Source organism: Hermetia illucens, chromosome 7 (assembly GCF_905115235.1).
Source record: "Hermetia illucens chromosome 7, iHerIll2.2.curated.20191125, whole genome shotgun sequence".
In the NCBI taxonomy this organism is placed as follows: domain Eukaryota; kingdom Metazoa; phylum Arthropoda; class Insecta; order Diptera; family Stratiomyidae; genus Hermetia; species Hermetia illucens.
The window spans coordinates 3,198,960-3,217,588 of record NC_051855.1 but is presented as its reverse complement, the minus strand read 5'-3'; the positions used below and the strand labels follow the sequence as shown (position 1 = coordinate 3,217,588).

Sequence of the window (18,629 nt, the reverse complement as noted above, 5' to 3'; positions counted from 1 at the left end):
TGGCCAGATTGTTATCGGATAGGACTCTTCGGACTATGGCAGGTTGCAAGGATAACCACTTTTCGCATCTCCATGTACAGCCCGGTCTTCAGATCGAGCGTTTTCAGTGGTTTATATAAATTTTCCGGGACTAAGCCCCTCACTGAAATTACCACTCCACATTACCACACTCCAAGTCTGCTTCATATCGTCCGTCAAAGGGGCGGTAGTTTCGAATTTTTTTTTCCTGCTTTCCAGCACGCTCGTTCTTCCTTCAGAAGCAGAACTGTTATGATTAACACTGTGGTCGATGGCAATAGTGTGATCCCACAGTAGTTTGACCCGATCATTTTCGAAGATTCTGTGCGGACTATACTTATAATAAGGATGGTAGATTCCCACTACGTTCTACTTCAACGCAAGATTATGATGGTGAATCTTGCAGACGGAGTTATGACGATTGGTGTACTCGGTACTTCTCAATGTCCTGCATGCAAATTTTATGTGCTGGATGGTCTCTTCTTCACAGTTGCATAATCTACAACTGGAGTTAGTGTTGAGGAGTCATAAAGGATGTACCGTTTACCAATGTCAATCCCTGGCAACAACAATTTTTTTATATGATCTCTGTGAATGGGTTTCTCTTTCTACTTGTCGATTTTCTGTTGGAATGAAATAACATTCGACATGGCATCCCATTTTCTGCTTCTCCAGTTCAAAGGAGATCATTTATTATCTGCCATGACGGCAGCCTGATGTAATTGGTTAGAGGATTGTTTCTCCAGGAAAAACTCAGGACGTGAATGCACTTGATTGTAATACAGTGTTTTTAAATTAAGTGGTCCCCTTCCTCTCTGATGACAGGGGATAATGACCCTCAATATTTCGGCAGCTCTATTCTGCATTTAATTGTTTGCAAAAAAACTACCCTTACCCGTCTATTGACAGATTCTCATTCGTATTACTCCACTGTATCACACCGAAAGTATATAGAAGGACAGGAATGGCGAAGGTGTTGATTGCCATGATTTTATTTTTCCCGAACAGTTCAGTTTTCAGGACAATCCAGACGCCGTTCAAATGAACCCCAGCAACTTTTATTATTGCCACAGGAGGTGTTTTTGCTTGCAATATGCCGAGGTATTTGTAGACGTCGTCTGAATCCATACCCTCAATTTGGATGTTATAATATTATGGCGTGTGTTCCCCCCGAATTGTTTTCATGCGGCATTTCTCCAAACTTAACTGCATGCCAATATACCTGCTGAACTGGATGAGGAGCAAACTGAGCAAGGAATGAAGTTGATTTTCGTTTTCGAAATACAATTTAATATCGGCAATCGACATTAAATGACTTCATGTACATTTCGACAATATGCCATGTTTAACTTGGAATCTGTATTTTCTTTCATGCAGAAGATGGGATACCGGCTAGGTTCGCTCCAAACACTTATCCAGAAGTCTTCTGCCTGATTCAAATCGAGGTTACTTTGCCGAGCTGACTTTTGACTTTTACAAAATCTTCTTTGGTTCTGGAAGAAGAAAGTGTTGTGCTGCTCCAAATGTCGGCGATGATTGTAGAGGTGGAGAATGAACAAATTCTTCACTTGGAATCTGCTCGTAATATTCTCGCTATCTTGGTAAGCAAAGTACCGTTCTTGTCATTAACGCAATAGAAGTTTTCGATATCGTGTGCGCGTTAATGCCGGCTTTTGGTAAGTCGATACAAAACCCTCTCACCATCCCGAGTGTCCAGTTTATCGTAAAGATTTTTGAAATGGGCCGCTCGGATGACAGCGATCGTTTTCTTTTCTTCCCAGTTGGCATTCTTATAAATTTGCCAATTTTCGAGCTTTTTATCGTCGAGAAATTTGTGATAGAGGCGTTTTTTTAATTTCAACAACGTCATTCCAAACCCAAGTATCTCGGTTAATGTACCGCTTACCCGGCTTGGTGATCCCGAGGGTAGCAGAGGCCGCTTTGTGGATCGTGTCTTTAATTTGGTTTCACGACTCTTTCACATTCGTAACGGTTGTTAATCGCGTAAATGAGATCATTCCTTCTTTCTTCTCACGAAATGGCTACCATTTAATGCGCGGCGGGTCAGTGCGTTCCTCACGCTGTTTTCTCAATGACTTGATTCGCAGGACGGCAATCAACGGCCGATGTTGAGGTGCGATGGTCTCATAGGGAACGGCTTTGCAATCAGTAACGGTCGGCGTCTTATGAGAATATAATCGATTTGTTTTCTATTAGTCATTCATGTATTCATAAGTACAAGGTCATGGGTGTCCGCAAAATAGATTATACGCTCACCACCTTCATTGCGCGCTCCAAACACCTTTCCCCAATTGCACGGGTTATTGTCTGCCTTTCCACCCACATGACCATTAAGGTCGCGGGCAATGATGACATAGTCGTCAGCAGGCACATTGCAGGTCCTCGCATCGAGAAGTTACCAGAAGGCATCTTTCTCGGCATCAGGTCAAGCTGTCTGTCGTGCGTACGCGGTGAAAAAGTGGATAGTGCGATATGATGGTGAGTTTCATCAGCCGGTCATCAAATCGTTTGACTTCTTTAATGGCATCACGGAAACCATCTGAGATGACAATGCTAATTTCGTATTGGCTGTGTGGACTACCAAAATAGAGAAGTTTATATCCATTTTTACCGAGTTCGAGTTCTACGTCCCTGCTTTTGGCACCAGACCATCAGGTTTCTTGCAGAGCGCAGACATCCATGCGCCTTTTGCGAAGGGCTCTTGCGAGTTCCTCGGTCTTACCAGTTAGGATGCCAACATTTAGCGGACAGACACGTATTTGCTTTGCTCGGACTAACTTATTTACGTCCTGACGCCGTCCATGCGTCGAAAACCCTTGCCCATTTCTCGACATGACCGGGGCCCGTTCCCGTGGACTGAGGTGGATGCCCTAATAACACATCGTTCAATAAGTCCCGGGACTAACTATGAAAACAACATTTTATCGGCAAAATTCTTTATTATTCATCAACATAATCTCCTTCAAGGGTAATACAATCATTCCAACGCTTCTCTAATTTTTCAATGCCATGTTTGTAGAACGATTTGTCTTTTGACTCAAAATGAGCCTCAGTAACAGCGATCACCTCCTCATTTGAGCTAAATCTTTTTCCTTGGAGCATCTTTTTGAGATCCGCAAAGAGCCAGTAGTCGCTGGGGGCCAGATCCGGCGAGTACGGAGGATGAGGAAGCAGTTGGAAGCCTAATTCGTTGAATTTGGTCATCGTTTTGATTGACTTGTGGCACGGTGCGTTGTCTTGATGAAAGATGACTTTCTTCTTCTTCATGTGTGGGCGTTTTTTCGCTATTTCGACCTTCAAACGATCCAATAACACCATGTAGTAGTCGCTATTGATGGTTTTTCCTTTTTCGAGGTAGTCAATGAAAATTATACCATTCGCATCCCAGAATACGGACACCATCACTTTACCGGCTGTTGTGTTTTTGGACGCTTCGGGCGGCTTTTACCGGTCGTACGCCATTCAGCTGACTGTCGACTTGACTCCGGAGTGAAATGGTGAATCCATGTTTCGTCCACTGTCACATATCGACGCAAAAAATCCTGTTTATTGCGGGTAAACAGTGCGAAACAGTTCTCCGAATCATTGATACGTTGTTGCTTTTGTTCCATTGTGAGCAAACGCGGCAGCCATTTGGAAAAAACCTTTTTTATAGCCAATTTTTGGTGCAAAGTAGTAGATGCACTACCAGTTGATATGTTCACCATCTTAGTTATCTTGCGCATTTTCATTTTGCGGTCACCCATCACGATTTTCAATATTTGCTTGGTGTTTTCGGGAGTTACTCCCTCATTTGGCCGACCCGAACGTTCCGCATCATTTGTATCAGCACGACCGCGTTTCACGTCGAAAACCACCGACAAATGGTTGTTTTCGACGGAGTAGAGTCCGGATAACGTTTTTCAAGCCATTGCTGAGCTTGAACAGTGTTTTTTCCCCATTAGAAAACAATGTTTTATCAACACACGAAACTCGTTTTGGTCCATTTTTTCACGATTGCAAAGGTAGCGTCAGTTTAACAACTATAGCTTTCTTGGTTATGTTTCGAATTACATCAAATTTTGACACATCTTATCTGAAGGTTGGTACTTCTGAACCTTGGTATATAAATGGCATTATTAGCGCCATTTCTACGCTAGTCCCGGGACTTATTGAACGATGTGGTTTTTTTCCGAGGCTTGTTACTCGATCCGAATATGTTGTTTTGGTTTTAGTTACATATTGTTTCGAAAAGTTTTATATAATTTTAAATTATTATTGTGAAAAATTTTCTCTTTCCCGTTAGTTCCGAATTGTTTTTCTGTTTTCGTACTTTATGACTATTAAGTCTCCTACATTAAAATTTGATTTATTAATGTTTCTATCATAATATTCCTTACGTCTATTTTTTGCTATTTCTAATAATTTCTTTGCCTTATCTATTGAGTATTTTATTCTAACTTTAATCCCATTTGCATAATCATTTAAATTATATACTGGATTATTATTATTATCTAATGGAAGTCTAACTAGTTTTCCGAAAATTAGGCAAACTCGGTTCCCCTATCTGATCTCAATGTTGTAAAAATTTATTTTGTATTTTAAAAAACATTGTTGTACTAAGATGGATCGTGCTTCCTTTGTTTCTATGGGATAAGCTATCATATATTTGGTTAAGTCGCATTGAATTCTTAAAATATACATGCCTTAAATCATTTGATATTCTAAGTGGGCCCCACTATATCTATTAATACTACTTCAAAGCTACTACCAGGTGTGTCAGTGATTGTTATTTCTTCTTTCAAATGCCGAGTCTGATTATTTATCAAACATGATTCACAATTGTTTACATAGTATTTGACCATTTTATTCATATTTTTCCAAATATATTTCTTTTTAAGGTTTTGTGTAAACACAAAACCTTATTAAATCGGTTTACTGTCTGTCTGTCTGTCCGTCACACGCATTTTTCTCGGAGACGGTTGTAGCGATTGACACCAAATTGGGTAGAAAGGTGGGAACTGTGAACGCTCACGCATATAGTGCAATATAATGCAAAAGCGGGGTGTAATTTTTTTTTCATCAAATTTAGTCATAGGGGGTATCAAATTAAAGGTCTCGGTTAGTACTTTTCGAAGCCGTTCTTAGTTTTGACATTTGTTGGAAAGGTGGGGAGTGCGGGGGGTTGAAAGTGATCATTTATTTGACGAACCCATTCTCAGAAACTCCCCAACCGAAAAATCTGAAAAAATCAGGGAGCTGCCACTATATGGCGCCTAGGCTCCGAAATACCCTCCATACCGATACCTGTTCAAATAAAGTTAATAATAGTACACTACTATGATTTTAGTAATTGACAGGAAAGCCCCCTTTAAGTTCACTCTAGAATCACGAAAGCATAGAGCATGATCCTGCCAAAATTGGTGAAAATCCCACTATTACTAGCAAAGTTATAATAGGTCAAAGCTGCCACTTCTCTGGAAATTCAAGCTAATGAATGTCAATATCACTTGAAAGTGGATAATATAAGCATATATTACGTGCTACACACTAATGGGACAAATGCACACTCAATTCTCTTTATAGAAGAAATACACAAAACCTTTCATACTTGAAGCGTCTAGCTTCCGGTTTCCGGACTTGTTTAATTTCAAAGTGGTTTTCCTGATTTGTAAATGAAATCCAATAAGTCCAATAAGGGGGCTGCAAAATTGTCTTTTCACAGAATGTGGGTATGAATCATATGAAAGAGGTCCCATATTTGATATCGGATGAAAGGTAGAGGAGTGAGGGTTCAAAATAGGACCCTCCAAAAGTGTAGCAGGTCTTGTTCTTAGAATCCATCCAACCGAAAAATCTGAAAAAATCACAGTCGTGTATCTAAACGAAATCTAGGCCTCGAAATATTAGGTTGTTGCAAGTGAAATGGCCATTTTGGTACTGAAATTTGAAACGACTGTAGAGCTTAAAAAATTTATTTATTTAATCAAAATAGGTGCCAGGATTCAAAACATTTCTCCCGGCGAGATTCAAGAGCATGTATGCCAGTTTCGTAGAAGTCCAACTGTCGGGTGTTGATAAATTCGTCGAAGGTAATTTTGACAGCCTATTGTTTTTCCGCCAAAAAATTATCCAAATGCTTAAAAAAGTGGCAGTCGGTTGGCGAAAAGTCCGGTGAATATGGTGGATGAGGCATAGTCTTATACTGCAATTCGTTCAACTTTTGAACCGTTCTGGATACATGAAGTCATGCATTGTCGTGAAGGAGTATCACACCATCTCTGTTGACCAATCTCGGCCGTTGAATAGTCAATTTTTGGTGCATTTCCTCGAATTTATCGTTTCTCTAGGTACCAAAAAATAATAGTGGATAACTCCAGCTGTAGACCACCAAACAGTCACCATTTCCTTCTTCGGATGGAGGCTCGGTTTCGGCATATGCTTCAGTGGCTCATCAGCATCTAGCCATAGTGCTGATCGGCGACGATTGTCGTATAATATATACTTTTCATCACATGTCACTATTCTGTGCAAAATGGGATCGCTTCTGTTGCGGGAGAGTAAAGAACTACAAATTTCCATTCGAAGCGCCATGTTTTGCTCCGTAAGGGGATGCGGAACCCATTTGTCGAGCTTTTTCACCTTTCCAAGTTGTTGCATCTGCCGGGGAACTGTCGAATAGTATACGCCCAGTTTCCCTGCAATGTCTCTCACAGACGTGTGTCGGATTCGACTAGCAAACGCAGCTCGTCGTTGTCAATCGATGGTCCTGGATGTCCACGTGGCTCACTTTGAAGGTTTACGTCGCCTTACTTTGAAGGTTTACGTCGCCTGACCGGAATTTTTCGAACCACCGCCTTGTGGTTCGTTCGCTTACCGTATCAGCTCCAAATGTGCTGTTAATGTTCTTGGTTGCCTCTGCTGCTTTATGACCGAGTTTGAACTCATAGAGAAAAAGTATACGTTCTCGGCTCTTTTCCATCCTTTTTTCCTTTCTATTCACTGTTATCGCACCGATGGTCAAAACTGAAATGATTCCTTGATTAAATGTATTTATACTTCATTATCCGACACCAACAGCGCCAACTGGTGGTAGTTTGATACAGCAAAATCGCAACTAGCTTCACTTGATTGCTAAATCGGCCATTTCATGTGCAACAACCTAATACATCCCGTTCCATCTGCACAAATAAAGTTAATAATAGTATATTATCATATTCTAGAAATTGAACCGGAAACTCCCCTAAAGTTCATGCTGGAAGTACAAAATGTGGCATAAACATTAGGAATAATATAAGGCGTAACTTTAGTTAGTTTAAGGGAAATCCAACTATTATTAACAAAGTTATAGAAGGTGAAACTTTCACATTTTATGTGAATTTTGTGTATTCTAAAAGGCGTATGTCGTCATCATAACATATCAATTCATCAATACCACAATAAAGAGATCTCATATAAAGGGGGCTTCGCAGGGAAACATTTCGTTTTATTTGTTTAATAATTTTTTAATCGCAGAAGATGAAACTAGTTTAAAAGGCTGCACAAAAAATGCCTCAAACCGAATGATTGGTTGAAAAGCCCCACCCACCGAATGCTATATTTTTTGTCCCGCAAAACTTTAAAGTTCGCCTAGGCGGTTTCACCTCCTGTGTATAGTCTCCTTGATCAATATCAATTACTCGAGACAGACATATGTATGTATTTATATGTATATGCTAATGAAGCTTTGGGATAGTGCCTAATTCAGATAAGTAGAAATATTTGTTAATCAAACCAGCAATATTGAATATACGTGCTGTATATATACTTATGTATGCTTTTGTGTATGAAGTAAATCGGAAATATGTGTACGCTCGATTTATATTAACTTGATGCCTCAATTGATAACCTTAAATCCAAATTGATTACTTACATACTCATTTTTAAGCTTTTATGTAAAAGAAAACCTTATTAAAATCGATTCGATGTTTGTCTGTCTGTCTGTCTGAATGCCATTGCCGATTTACTCGGAAACGGTAGAGCGAGAAGGTGATCTATATCAAATGGCGTCGTTTTGTGTTGAGTTTGAGGGAAGGCTCCTCATACATGAGAAAGGGGGTATAATCTTTTTGTTCACAGAATATGGTCATGTGGGGTATCAAATGAAGGGACTCAAGGTGTGATGGGCAGGGTCCGTGGGTACATTTTAATTTTCCTTTTTTCTTGATTTTTAAGGTTTTGTTTAAAACAAAACCTTATTAAATTCGGTTTACTGTCTGTCTGTCCGTCTACCTGTCTGTCTGGCACACGCATTTTTCTCGATTGGTGGGAACTTTGAATTCTCACGTGTACAGTGAGTTATGTAATTCTACGTCGAATTTAAAGGGCGGTGTACATTTTTTCTCATCAAATATAGTCATGTGGAGTGTCAAATGAGAGGTCTCGGTTGCAGTTAGTTTTGACATTTTTTGGACGGTGCGGAGTGCGGGGGGTTGAAAGTGATCATTTCTTTAACGGACCCATTCTCAGAAACTAGTCAACCGAAAAATCTGAAAAAAGTCAAGAGCGTGCCACTATATGGCGCTTAGGCTCCGAAATATCATCCATAGCAATATCTGTTTAAACAAAGTTAATAATAGTATATTACTATAATTTTTAGTAATTGAGTGCAAAACCCTCCTGCTCCATTTTGCAGCAATGTAGGCTATAATATGCAGCATGATCTTACCAGTTTGGTGCAGATGGCACTATTACTAAAAAAATTATAATAGATCAAATTTGTTGCTTTTTTTGAAAATTCAAGACTTTGAATGAATTGCAGGTAGAGTCCAATGGGATAGATGTATGGGTACGTAAGTACCGGTGGTATTTGCTTTAAGTACATATTGCATGCTTTTATGCAGCGGCAAAAATACTATACACTGGGGATTCTTTTATGGAGATGGAAGAGTCTTGTGCACCTTCGATCATGACGGGAATTGTGCGGGCAAAATTTCACACCTAAAAGTGAACACTTGGCTGCGAGTTGCTTCGAGCACGAGGCAGCATCTGTCATATCCTAGTGGGAATCAAAGGCAGAACTTCCTTAAAGATTCAGTACCGTACTTGCGCTGAGGAAAGAGGCACGTGGTTTCCGAAACAATTGTATGCGGGGAAAAAAAATATTTACAGGATAACGAAAAACACCTAGTTCTTTTTTCAACTATATACCAACTGTAAAAAAAACATGGACATTCAAAAAAGTGAAGCGATGGCGGCTTTACGGTTTCTTACCAGGCCAGAGGCAAATCGTCAGACGCTGCCTCACCTCTGCCGGGAGCAGCGTGACCGTAGCGGCTCGCAGACGTTGAGTGCTCCTTTATATAATTCGTAGAATGCGACACGACTACGAATTATATTGAACGCAAATCCGCCTTATTGACCAGAGCTTGGCCAGAGCTGAAATATTCGTTTTGAGAATGACATTAATTTCAACTTAGAACGAAAAATACTTCAAAGGGCACGGTGTCGCAGTTGCTCCTCCTGTGTATAGTTTTCTTGGCACGTAGTAAAGTGGAAATGCGTGAAGATGCATCAATTTAGATGGGCAATGTTTGTTTTTTTAGGACGAGCACAATAGTTTTGTTCATCATAGATATGTACACGTGTATATCTGCAGTTTAGCAATTAGTGAAGGAAAATTTTGCATTTTTAGCTATGTAGAAATGGAAAGGCGTACTTAGAGAGTTCGTCTGGTAAGATGAACACAAAACGCAATTTTCTGCAGACATCCGCATCTCCTCCACGAAATTGTGGAGTCTGACAACTGCGTTAAGGGCATCGTTTGACCTTCCTCTTTCAATCGCGAATCTCGCACAATGGAACATAATATGCTCCGGGTCCTCGGATGTAGCGGCGCATTCGGCTCATTCTGGGGACTCATTCAATCTGAAGCGATATAAGTACTGCCTGTATCCACCGTGTTCTGTAAGGAGCTATGTTAGGTAGTAATTCAATTCTCCTTGCCCCACTCGACCCATCTCTCAACACACGGGATCAGCGTATGGGTCCAGCGGCTTTTTTCGGAATTATCCCACTGTTGCTGCCATCTCCTGTATAGCTCCTTCCTAGTGGCTTTCCGGAAGCCCGCAGTCATTTCGGCCGGATTCGCCCTCCTTCTCCGGTGAAGGCAGTCTGCCTTATTTGCTAGAAGGTCCAAGGGAAACAACACACTGCCTCACCAGATACTTTCATATGTACACTGCACACCTTTACCGCGATTGGCTTGTATACCGAACTTCCTCTTCCCTGGTTCACTGTGTTATCCAGTGCACACTTCAAGACAAAAGCGGCGTGTAGCAGGATGGATTTCACCACCCCTGCGATAAGCAGCAGGCGACTAGATTTTGGCCCTCCAATATTAGGCATCACCCTTACTGGAGATGAACTAGCCTTTGCTGCCTTTTCGCGCACATAACCCAGGTGGCTCTTGAAGCTCAATTTGGCATCGATTGTTAACTCCGAGACTTGGGGAACAGCTGCTGTCGCAAAATATCCCTTCGGTCCGTTGTCCGTCTTGTACCAAAGAAGTCGTTTCGAGAGGTAACTTTCGGTTATCCCAGCTAAGTAACCAGGGACACCCAGTTTAGCCACGGTGCCCTTAATCCAACCCTAGTAGGCCGAGTTAAAAGCATTCCTGACATCCAGTGTCACCATCGCGCAGCACTTACCAGCGGCCAATGCCTCCCGAGCAAACGGTCCATGACCATTGCTATTGCATCGACAGTGGACCGTGCTCCGCGAAACTCATACTGCCACTCCGATAGACCACCCGCTAGCTCGACGAGCGGAAACAGCCTGTTGTATATCAGCCTCTCCAACATCTTCCTCATAATATTTAAAGAACAGATAGAGCGATGTGAGGAGGGTGCGCCAGGTGGTTTTAGAGGCTTTTGTATTTCTTCTTAAGCTATCGGGAAAGTTTCTTTCTCGAAAGCTTCAGTGGATCACCCAGCTATCCTGGTTTTTAAACTTCTGTTCTGTTTCCAATGGCCTGGTAGTCACTGTGGGTGTAGTGTTCACTCACCCGCCAAACCTTCCTTCTCGCCAACGAGGTACTGAGGTAAGTCAGATCGACGATTGAGTCTGGCCACACATCCAACGTTGGCTAGTGCGATGTCCCTTGGTGTTCGTCACACGATTTCCCTAGTCTTAAGGCTGCGCGTTGAAATCGACGGCAATGATTTTAGGGCTGTGATCTCTTACGTCCAACACCCAGCTGCCTAGAATCTCCTCATATTGCGCTGTAAATATGGATGCCGTTCACTTTTGTCCTTATAAAACCGTCCATATGCCCATATCGCCGCGTTTCGAGATGACTCTTTCACTCACCTGGCACTACCGGTAAGGTTCACAGATTACCGCCACCTCCACATTCGACTCTCGAATGGTTTACGAGAGCAAGTCTCGAGTAGTTGAGGTTGACCGCACTAATATAGGAAAACTTAATGCCACGTATCAGAGTTCTGATATTTTGGTAGCTATTCCGCCTCTCTTTGATGAACTTGCAGAGTTCATTAATGCGTTCCCCTAGTGAAACGAACGTTGTTGCAGTTTGCTGCCTTCCACACTTGTCTTTTACATCATCGGTAAATATGTCAATCCGGGGACTAACCAACTTCCTTTCCGAGTCCCGCAATGAAACTCAACTGCGTAGAGGCAATGTTGGCCTCAGTAGTGAGTAGCCAAATTTGTCACTACTGAGGCACTGCGGTCGCGGGATATCGACGGCCGGGAGCCCGCTTGCCCACTTTCTAAAACCGCCGGTACTAGATTTCCGAAACCTGCACCGTAAAAACCTGTCTTTCTCGTCTTTCATATTTGGTTTGATTTCTGGGTGTCCTTCCCATAGCCAATTTTTATTCACGGGCTGATTTTTGGTGCATGCCCATAACGCATCCACCGAGCGGTTCCTCCACCCGCACGAAGGGACGCGCTTGACAGGAGATTTTGCAAATCCTCAGGTATCGGTATGGAGAATATAGTGTATTGTAATGTCCAAACTGATAAATTTCAGAATGTACTAATCGAGACCTTTAATTTGATACTCCACATGACTATATTCGCTTAGGCAAAGATTTACACCTCCTTTTATATGGATTTCGGCTTACTAACTACTTCCTAATTCAAACCTTAAAAAGGATATTATATGCATGTATATATCTGCGTCATCACTCACTTAAATCTATAAAATATTTTATGGATAAGCTAGCTTTTAATTTCAGAAGGTGAATAGCAGAAAAACCTATTTATGTATTTGAATAAGTGAATGTACTTGTTGTCATTTGCTTAAAATTTAATGCATAAGGGATTTCGTGAAACTAATATAATAATACAACTTCTTGTAAATACAACTCTAAATTTATAAAAATCTGAATAAGAAATATCAAATTAAACATAAAATATTCTACCTCGCGTTAAGTGGTATAATAAGTGAAAAGCATGAAGAAAATGTAACTCGAAAATGCCTTCAATATATTCTTAGTATTACTTCATTTGTAAGTACTCAAAAATTAGAGAATTAGAATTGAAAGTCTATTGAATAGTCTATAGCAATATTTCGTCAGATACACATTCCTAAATAGTCTTACCCAGTATATTAGAATCTAGGGTTAATTTTTATTTATTAATGGTTTAGTTTTAATTTTGAATTGTACTCACTTATAATAATGTACTTTTTTAAATACCCTTAAAGTTCAAATGCTCTTTCTGAACTCTTGATTGATGATCTAATTTTACTTTCTTTTTAGATTAACACATCCAAATATAGTTCAACTCTTGGAAACTTATGAAGACAAGACGAAAGTTTACCTAGTTATGGAATTGTAAGTACATTTGCAAATATATACTTAATAAATAAACAGAAGCTATATAGAGTGGCGGACATAAAAATATTACTACATACGTAGTCTAGCTGAATTTGAAAGGTCATAAAAGTACGCTGGGTTTCTGCTAGCTCATATTTTTTCTGAGTATAAATTATTATAATTGGAATTGAATGAGTTCATCTTCAGTCGTCATCATCAACGACGCAACAACCGGTATTCGGTCTAGGCCTGCTTTAATAAGGAACCCTATGTATCCCAGCTTTACGCCGAGGTCCACCAATTCGATATTCCTAAAAGCTGTGTGGGATCCTTATCTACGCCATCGTTCCATCTCAGGCAGGATCTGCCTCGTCTTCTCTTTCTACCATAGATATTTCCTTTATAGGCTTTCCGGGCTGGATCTTCCTCATCAATACGGGAAAAGTGACCCGTCCACTGCAACTTATTGAGCCGGATTTTATTCACAACCAGACAGTCATGGTATCGCTCATAGATTTCGTATGTAGGCTACGGAATCGTCCACCCTAATGTAGGGGGCCAAAAATTCTTCGAAGAATTCTTCTCTCGAATGTGACCAAGAGTTCGTAATTTTCCTTGCTAAGAACCTATGTCTTTGAGGAATACATAAGCATTGGTAAGATCATTGTCAGTAAATACAGTAAGGGCTTTGACCCTATTGTGAGACATTTCGAGCGGAACAGTTTTCGTAAGCTGTATTTCAGCTCTATTGGCTGCCAACAACCGTCCGCAGATTTTATCGTCCTAGCAACCTATCGGTTGTGATATTCGGCTCTAGATAGGAGAAGTTATCAACGGTCTCAAAGTTGTAGTCTCCTATCTTTATTATTCTCGTTTGCTCAGTGTGATTTGATGTTGTTGGTTGTTGCCACCGTATATTTCATCTTGCCTTCATTGATGTGCAGCTCAAGATCTCGAGGCGCCTGCTCGATCTGGCTGAAGGCAGTTTGTAGTTCTTCCCATGATTTCGATATCATCAGCATTGCCCAGTAGTTGAGTGGCCTTAATAAGGATTGTGCCTCTCGCATTTACTTCAGCATCACGGATCACTTTTTCCGGGGCCAAGTTCAATACGATGCATGATAGGGCCTCCCCTTTGTCTTAGACCGTTGCTGATGTTGAATGGTCTTCAAGGTTATCTGGGCTCCCACATTGGTTAGGGTCAGCCTAGTCAGTCTTATCAATTTCGTTGGGATACCGACTTCTCTCATGGCCGTATACAGTTTTACCCTGGTCATGCGGCTAGGCGACCTTGAAGTCGATGAAAAGATGGTGCAACTGATATTCATACTCCAACAATTTTTCGCTTGCCGCAGAGAGAATCTGATCTGTTACTGATTTGCCTGAAGGGAAGCCTCTTCGGCATGAGCCCATGATGTTCTGGCCGTGTAGGGCTATCCCACCTAGTAAGATAGCGGAGAATATCTTATACATGGTACTCAGCAACGTGATACCTCTATAATGGCTGCACTGCGTGGTATCTACCGTTTTGTGTATGGGACAGATAATGTCTCGTTGCCAGCCTTCAGGCATTGATTGATCGCTGTCCCACACTTTGAGCATAAGTTGATGAATCGCTTGGTGTAATTGGCCGTTGCCATATTTAACCAATTCGGTTGTAATTCCATCGGCTCCTCGTGACTTATGATTTTGGAGCCAATGAATTGCACCGACTGGTTCTTCTATACTTGGTGGCATTTGTCCATCGTCTTCAGTTCGCGCGACCTGCAACTAGCTGATGGTCTCATTGTTGAACAGTTCATCAAAATAATCAACCCATTGCTCCAATATGCCCATTCAATTGGAAATCAGATTTTCTTTGTCTCGACAGGATGAGTAACGAGGTGTATAAGAGATCATTTAGCTGCCGTTATTGCGTCATCTATTTGTTCCTTATAGGTGTTACTGAGGGCTGTGCTGTAGATGACTTCTGTGTTAACTCTCACCTGATTGTCAAGTGGATTCTGAGTGGTGTTGTTATTCGAGTTCGGGGCACCATGCCAACGAGATAGTAATCCGAGTCTGTATTCTTCTTTTTCTTCAGCCTTTGTCCCGTTCACAAGCGGGGCCGGCTCGTCGTGATCGGCTTCGCCATTTGGCTCTATCGAATGCCTGATCTGGGTGCAATCTCGAGGCTTTCAAATCCCCATCCAGCGTATCAAGCCACCGTTGCTTAGGTCTGCCTTTTGATCGTTTACCATCGACTTCGATGTTCAGACCAATCTTTGCAAGTGAATTCTCGTTTGCACGAATTGCGTGACCATACCATCGAAGACGCCTCTCTCGCAACTTTTCCACGATCGGTGCAACCCCATAACGATCGCGGATATCCCCATTTCGGATATGATCTAAACGTGTGACGCCACTAGTCCAACGTAGCATCTTCGTCTCCATTACCGCGAGACGCCGTTCATTGTCTTTTATGGTCGGCCAACACTCAGAACCATAGAGAGCGACTGGACGGACGACATTGCGGTAAATTTTAGATTTGAGATGTTCGTTGATACGTCGATCACAAAGGACACCAGTTGTGGAACGCCACTTCATCCAGGTTGCGTTAATGCGTGAAGCAATTTCATAACGCAGCTCTCCATTGGCTGATAGTGTTGACCCGAGGTATTTAAATCGCTCAGCTCTGGGCAGATCACTGCCGCTGGCAGTGATTGTGCCTGTTTCATGGGGATCGGTCGTCAAAAATTCAGTTTTGTTTAAATTCAATCTGAGACCGTGTTGCATGAGGCGATCATTCCATTTTTGAACAAGTTGCTCGAGGTCATTTTTGCTATCAGATGCTAGGCAAACATCATCTGTATAAAGCAGTGTGTAGGGCGCTGGACGTTGGATATCCCGTGTGGCGGTGTCCATAACAAGGACAAAGAGGAGTGGTGAGAGGGTACTTCCTTGATGAACTCCAACAGAGACACGAAGCGGTTTTGATACACCCGCCATACTTCGAACTTTACTTTTCGGATCGTGGTAGAGCAATTGAACTCAGCGCACGAGTTCTTCTGGCACGAAGTGTTGTCGTAAAGCATACCAGATGAGTTCGTGTGGTACACGGTCAAACGCTTTCTCTAGATCCAGAAAGGCAATGTAAAGAGGGCTATGCTTCTCACGGTGTTTCTCCATGAGTGACCGCGCAGCGTGTATTGCGTCAGTAATTCCGCAGTTCTTGACAAATCCGGCTTGATTCACGGTTATTTCAACGATTTCGCGAATACGGTTGTCAAGAATGCGTTCAAAAATCTTCATGGTATGGGAAAGTAACGGGATCGGACGGTAATTTGAACATTCTGCTGGGCTACCTTTCTTTTTCCATATTGGAACAGTGGTACTTTCTTGCCAGCCAGATGGTGTTCTTCCTTCCTGAATAACCCGGTTAAAGAATTCACTGAGCCACAGTGTTGGGTCCCAGCTCTTCGCTCTTCAGAGCTCAGATGCGATGTCGTCAGGTCCTGTTGCTTTCCCCGATTTCATTTGTTTTATTGCCTCCTCTACTTCAGTTGCGCTGACTGGTGGAACTGCTCCAAATGTCGGCAATGATTGTGGAAGTGGAGGATGAGCAAATTCTCCAGTTGAAATCTGCTCGAAGTATTCTCGCCATCTATCCGTTGCGGCTCGACGGTTGGTAAGCAAAGTACTGTTCTTGTCATTAACACAGCAGAAGTGTTCGATATCCTGTGTGCGTTCATCACGGCTTTTAGCAAGTCGATACAGATCTCTCTCGCCATCCCGAGTGTCCAGTTTATCGTAAAGATTTTTGAAATGGTTCGCTCGGGTGACAGCGACCGCTTTCTTTGCTTCCCGGTTGGCATTCTTATAAATTTGCCAATTAGCAGGAGTTTCATCGTCGAGAAATTTGTGGTAGAGGCGTTTCTTTTCACGGACCTTCATTTCAACATCATCATTCCAAAGCCAAGTATATCGGTTGATGTACCGCTTACCCGGCTTGGTGACCCCGAGGGTTGCAGAGACCGCTTTGTGGATCGTGTCTTTCATTTGGTTCCATGATTCTTCCACATTCGTAATGGTTGGCAATCGTATGAGTGAGATCGTTTCTTTCTTCTTCTCACCAAATCGCCACCATTTAATGCGCCGCGGGCCAGTGCGTTCCTCACGCCGTTTTATCGGTGGCTTAATTCGCAGGACGGCAATCAACGGCCGATGTTGAGGTGCGATGGTCTCATAGGGAACGACTTTGCAATCAGTGACAGTGGTAAAATGTTGACGTCTTATGAGAATATAGTCGATTTGCGTTTTATTGTTCCCACTATAAAATGTGGGAAGATGAGACAATCGTTTGATGAACCATGTATTCATAAGTACAAGGTCATGGGTGTCCGCAAAATCGATTATACGCTCGCCACCTTCATTGCGCGCTCCGAACCCCTTTCCCCCATGGCACCTGTTACCGTCTGCCTTTTCACCCACATGACCATTAAGGTCGCCGGCAACGATTATGTAATCGTCAGCAGGCACGTGACAAGTCTTTTCATCGAGAAGTTGCCAGAAGGCATCTTTCTCGGCATCAGGTCGGCCTGTCTGTGGTGCATACGCGGTGAAGAAGTGAATAGTGCGATCAGCTGATATAATGGTCAGCTTCATCAGCCGATCATCAAATCGTTCGACTTCTTTAATGGCATCACGGAAACCCTCTGAGATGGCAATGCCAACACCATATTGAGTGTGTGGGTTACCAAAATAGAGAAGTTTGTAGCCATTTTTACCGCGTTCGCGTTCAATGTCGCAGCTTTTGGAACCAGACCATCGGGTTTCTTGCAGAGCGCAGATGTCAATGCACCTTTTCCTAAGGGCTCTTGCGAGTTCCTCGGTCTTTCCAGTTAGGGTACCAACATTTAGCGTGCAGACACGTATTTGTTTTGTTCGTTGTGTGCGGACTAACTTGCTTACGTCCTGACGCCGTCCATGCGTCAAGAACCCTTGCCCATTTCTCGACAGGACCGGGACCCGTCCTGCCGCGTCGACTGAGGTGGACGCCCTAGCATTTCTCCGAGGCCTGTGACTTAATCCGATCATCATGTTTGTAACGACATTCTATGCATTTTCTTGGTCGACCTGTCGCGGGGCCTGTCACCAAGAGAGATCAGGTAGGATTTAGCATAGTAGAATAACTCCAACTATACTCTATTTATCTCTTTCCCTGATCTCAGCATTTTATTTTTGTTTTACTGAGGATAGTACAGAGTACGTTGCCTCCAACCATCCTCCTTTACCTGGGCTTGGGACCAGCATACTATGTTAATAGCATGGCGGAGTTAATCCGAGTCTATATTGGCCCCTCAATATGTTCTGACATTCATCAAGGCTGAGAAGTGGCGGCATTCGATCCACACGCGGTCAATTTGGCTAAAAGAGGTCCCGTCTAGGTGAATCGACGTTTGTTTGGAATCATTTTCTGCGCAAATTTGTCACTTCCAACAGGCATTTCGTGTGACAGTGCTAACTCGATAATCCGCAGTCCGTTATCATTGGTGTCCTTATGTAAGCTATGGGAGCCAACGTATCGCCTAAATATGGAATCCATCCCTGTTTGGCTGTTAAATTCCCCAAGTATGATTTTGATATCATACTTGGGACAGGCTTCGAGGATCCGTTCTACTGCCTCGTAGAAGATATCCTTCTCCAACTCTGTAGCTTCCTCTGTAGGAGCATGAGCGCTAATGACACTTATATTTCTAAATTTGGTTTATTGAATGGCCACTATAATATATGATGTAGTGACTCTTC

General features: G+C 42.3%; 1 protein-coding gene across 5 annotated transcripts in view; it reads left to right on the top strand.

Moving 5' to 3' along the window:
- The window catches only part of LOC119660774 (calcium/calmodulin-dependent protein kinase type 1), a 396,728-nt gene that overhangs the window by 306,141 nt on the left and 71,958 nt on the right, over positions 1 to 18,629 (top strand). For all 5 annotated transcript variants that reach the window (XM_038069548.1, XM_038069544.1, XM_038069545.1 and 2 more), the window contains one exon: positions 12,786 to 12,860. In XM_038069548.1, coding sequence (XP_037925476.1) covers positions 12,786 to 12,860 — 75 coding nt within the window. The remainder of the gene's footprint in view (positions 1 to 12,785; positions 12,861 to 18,629) is intronic.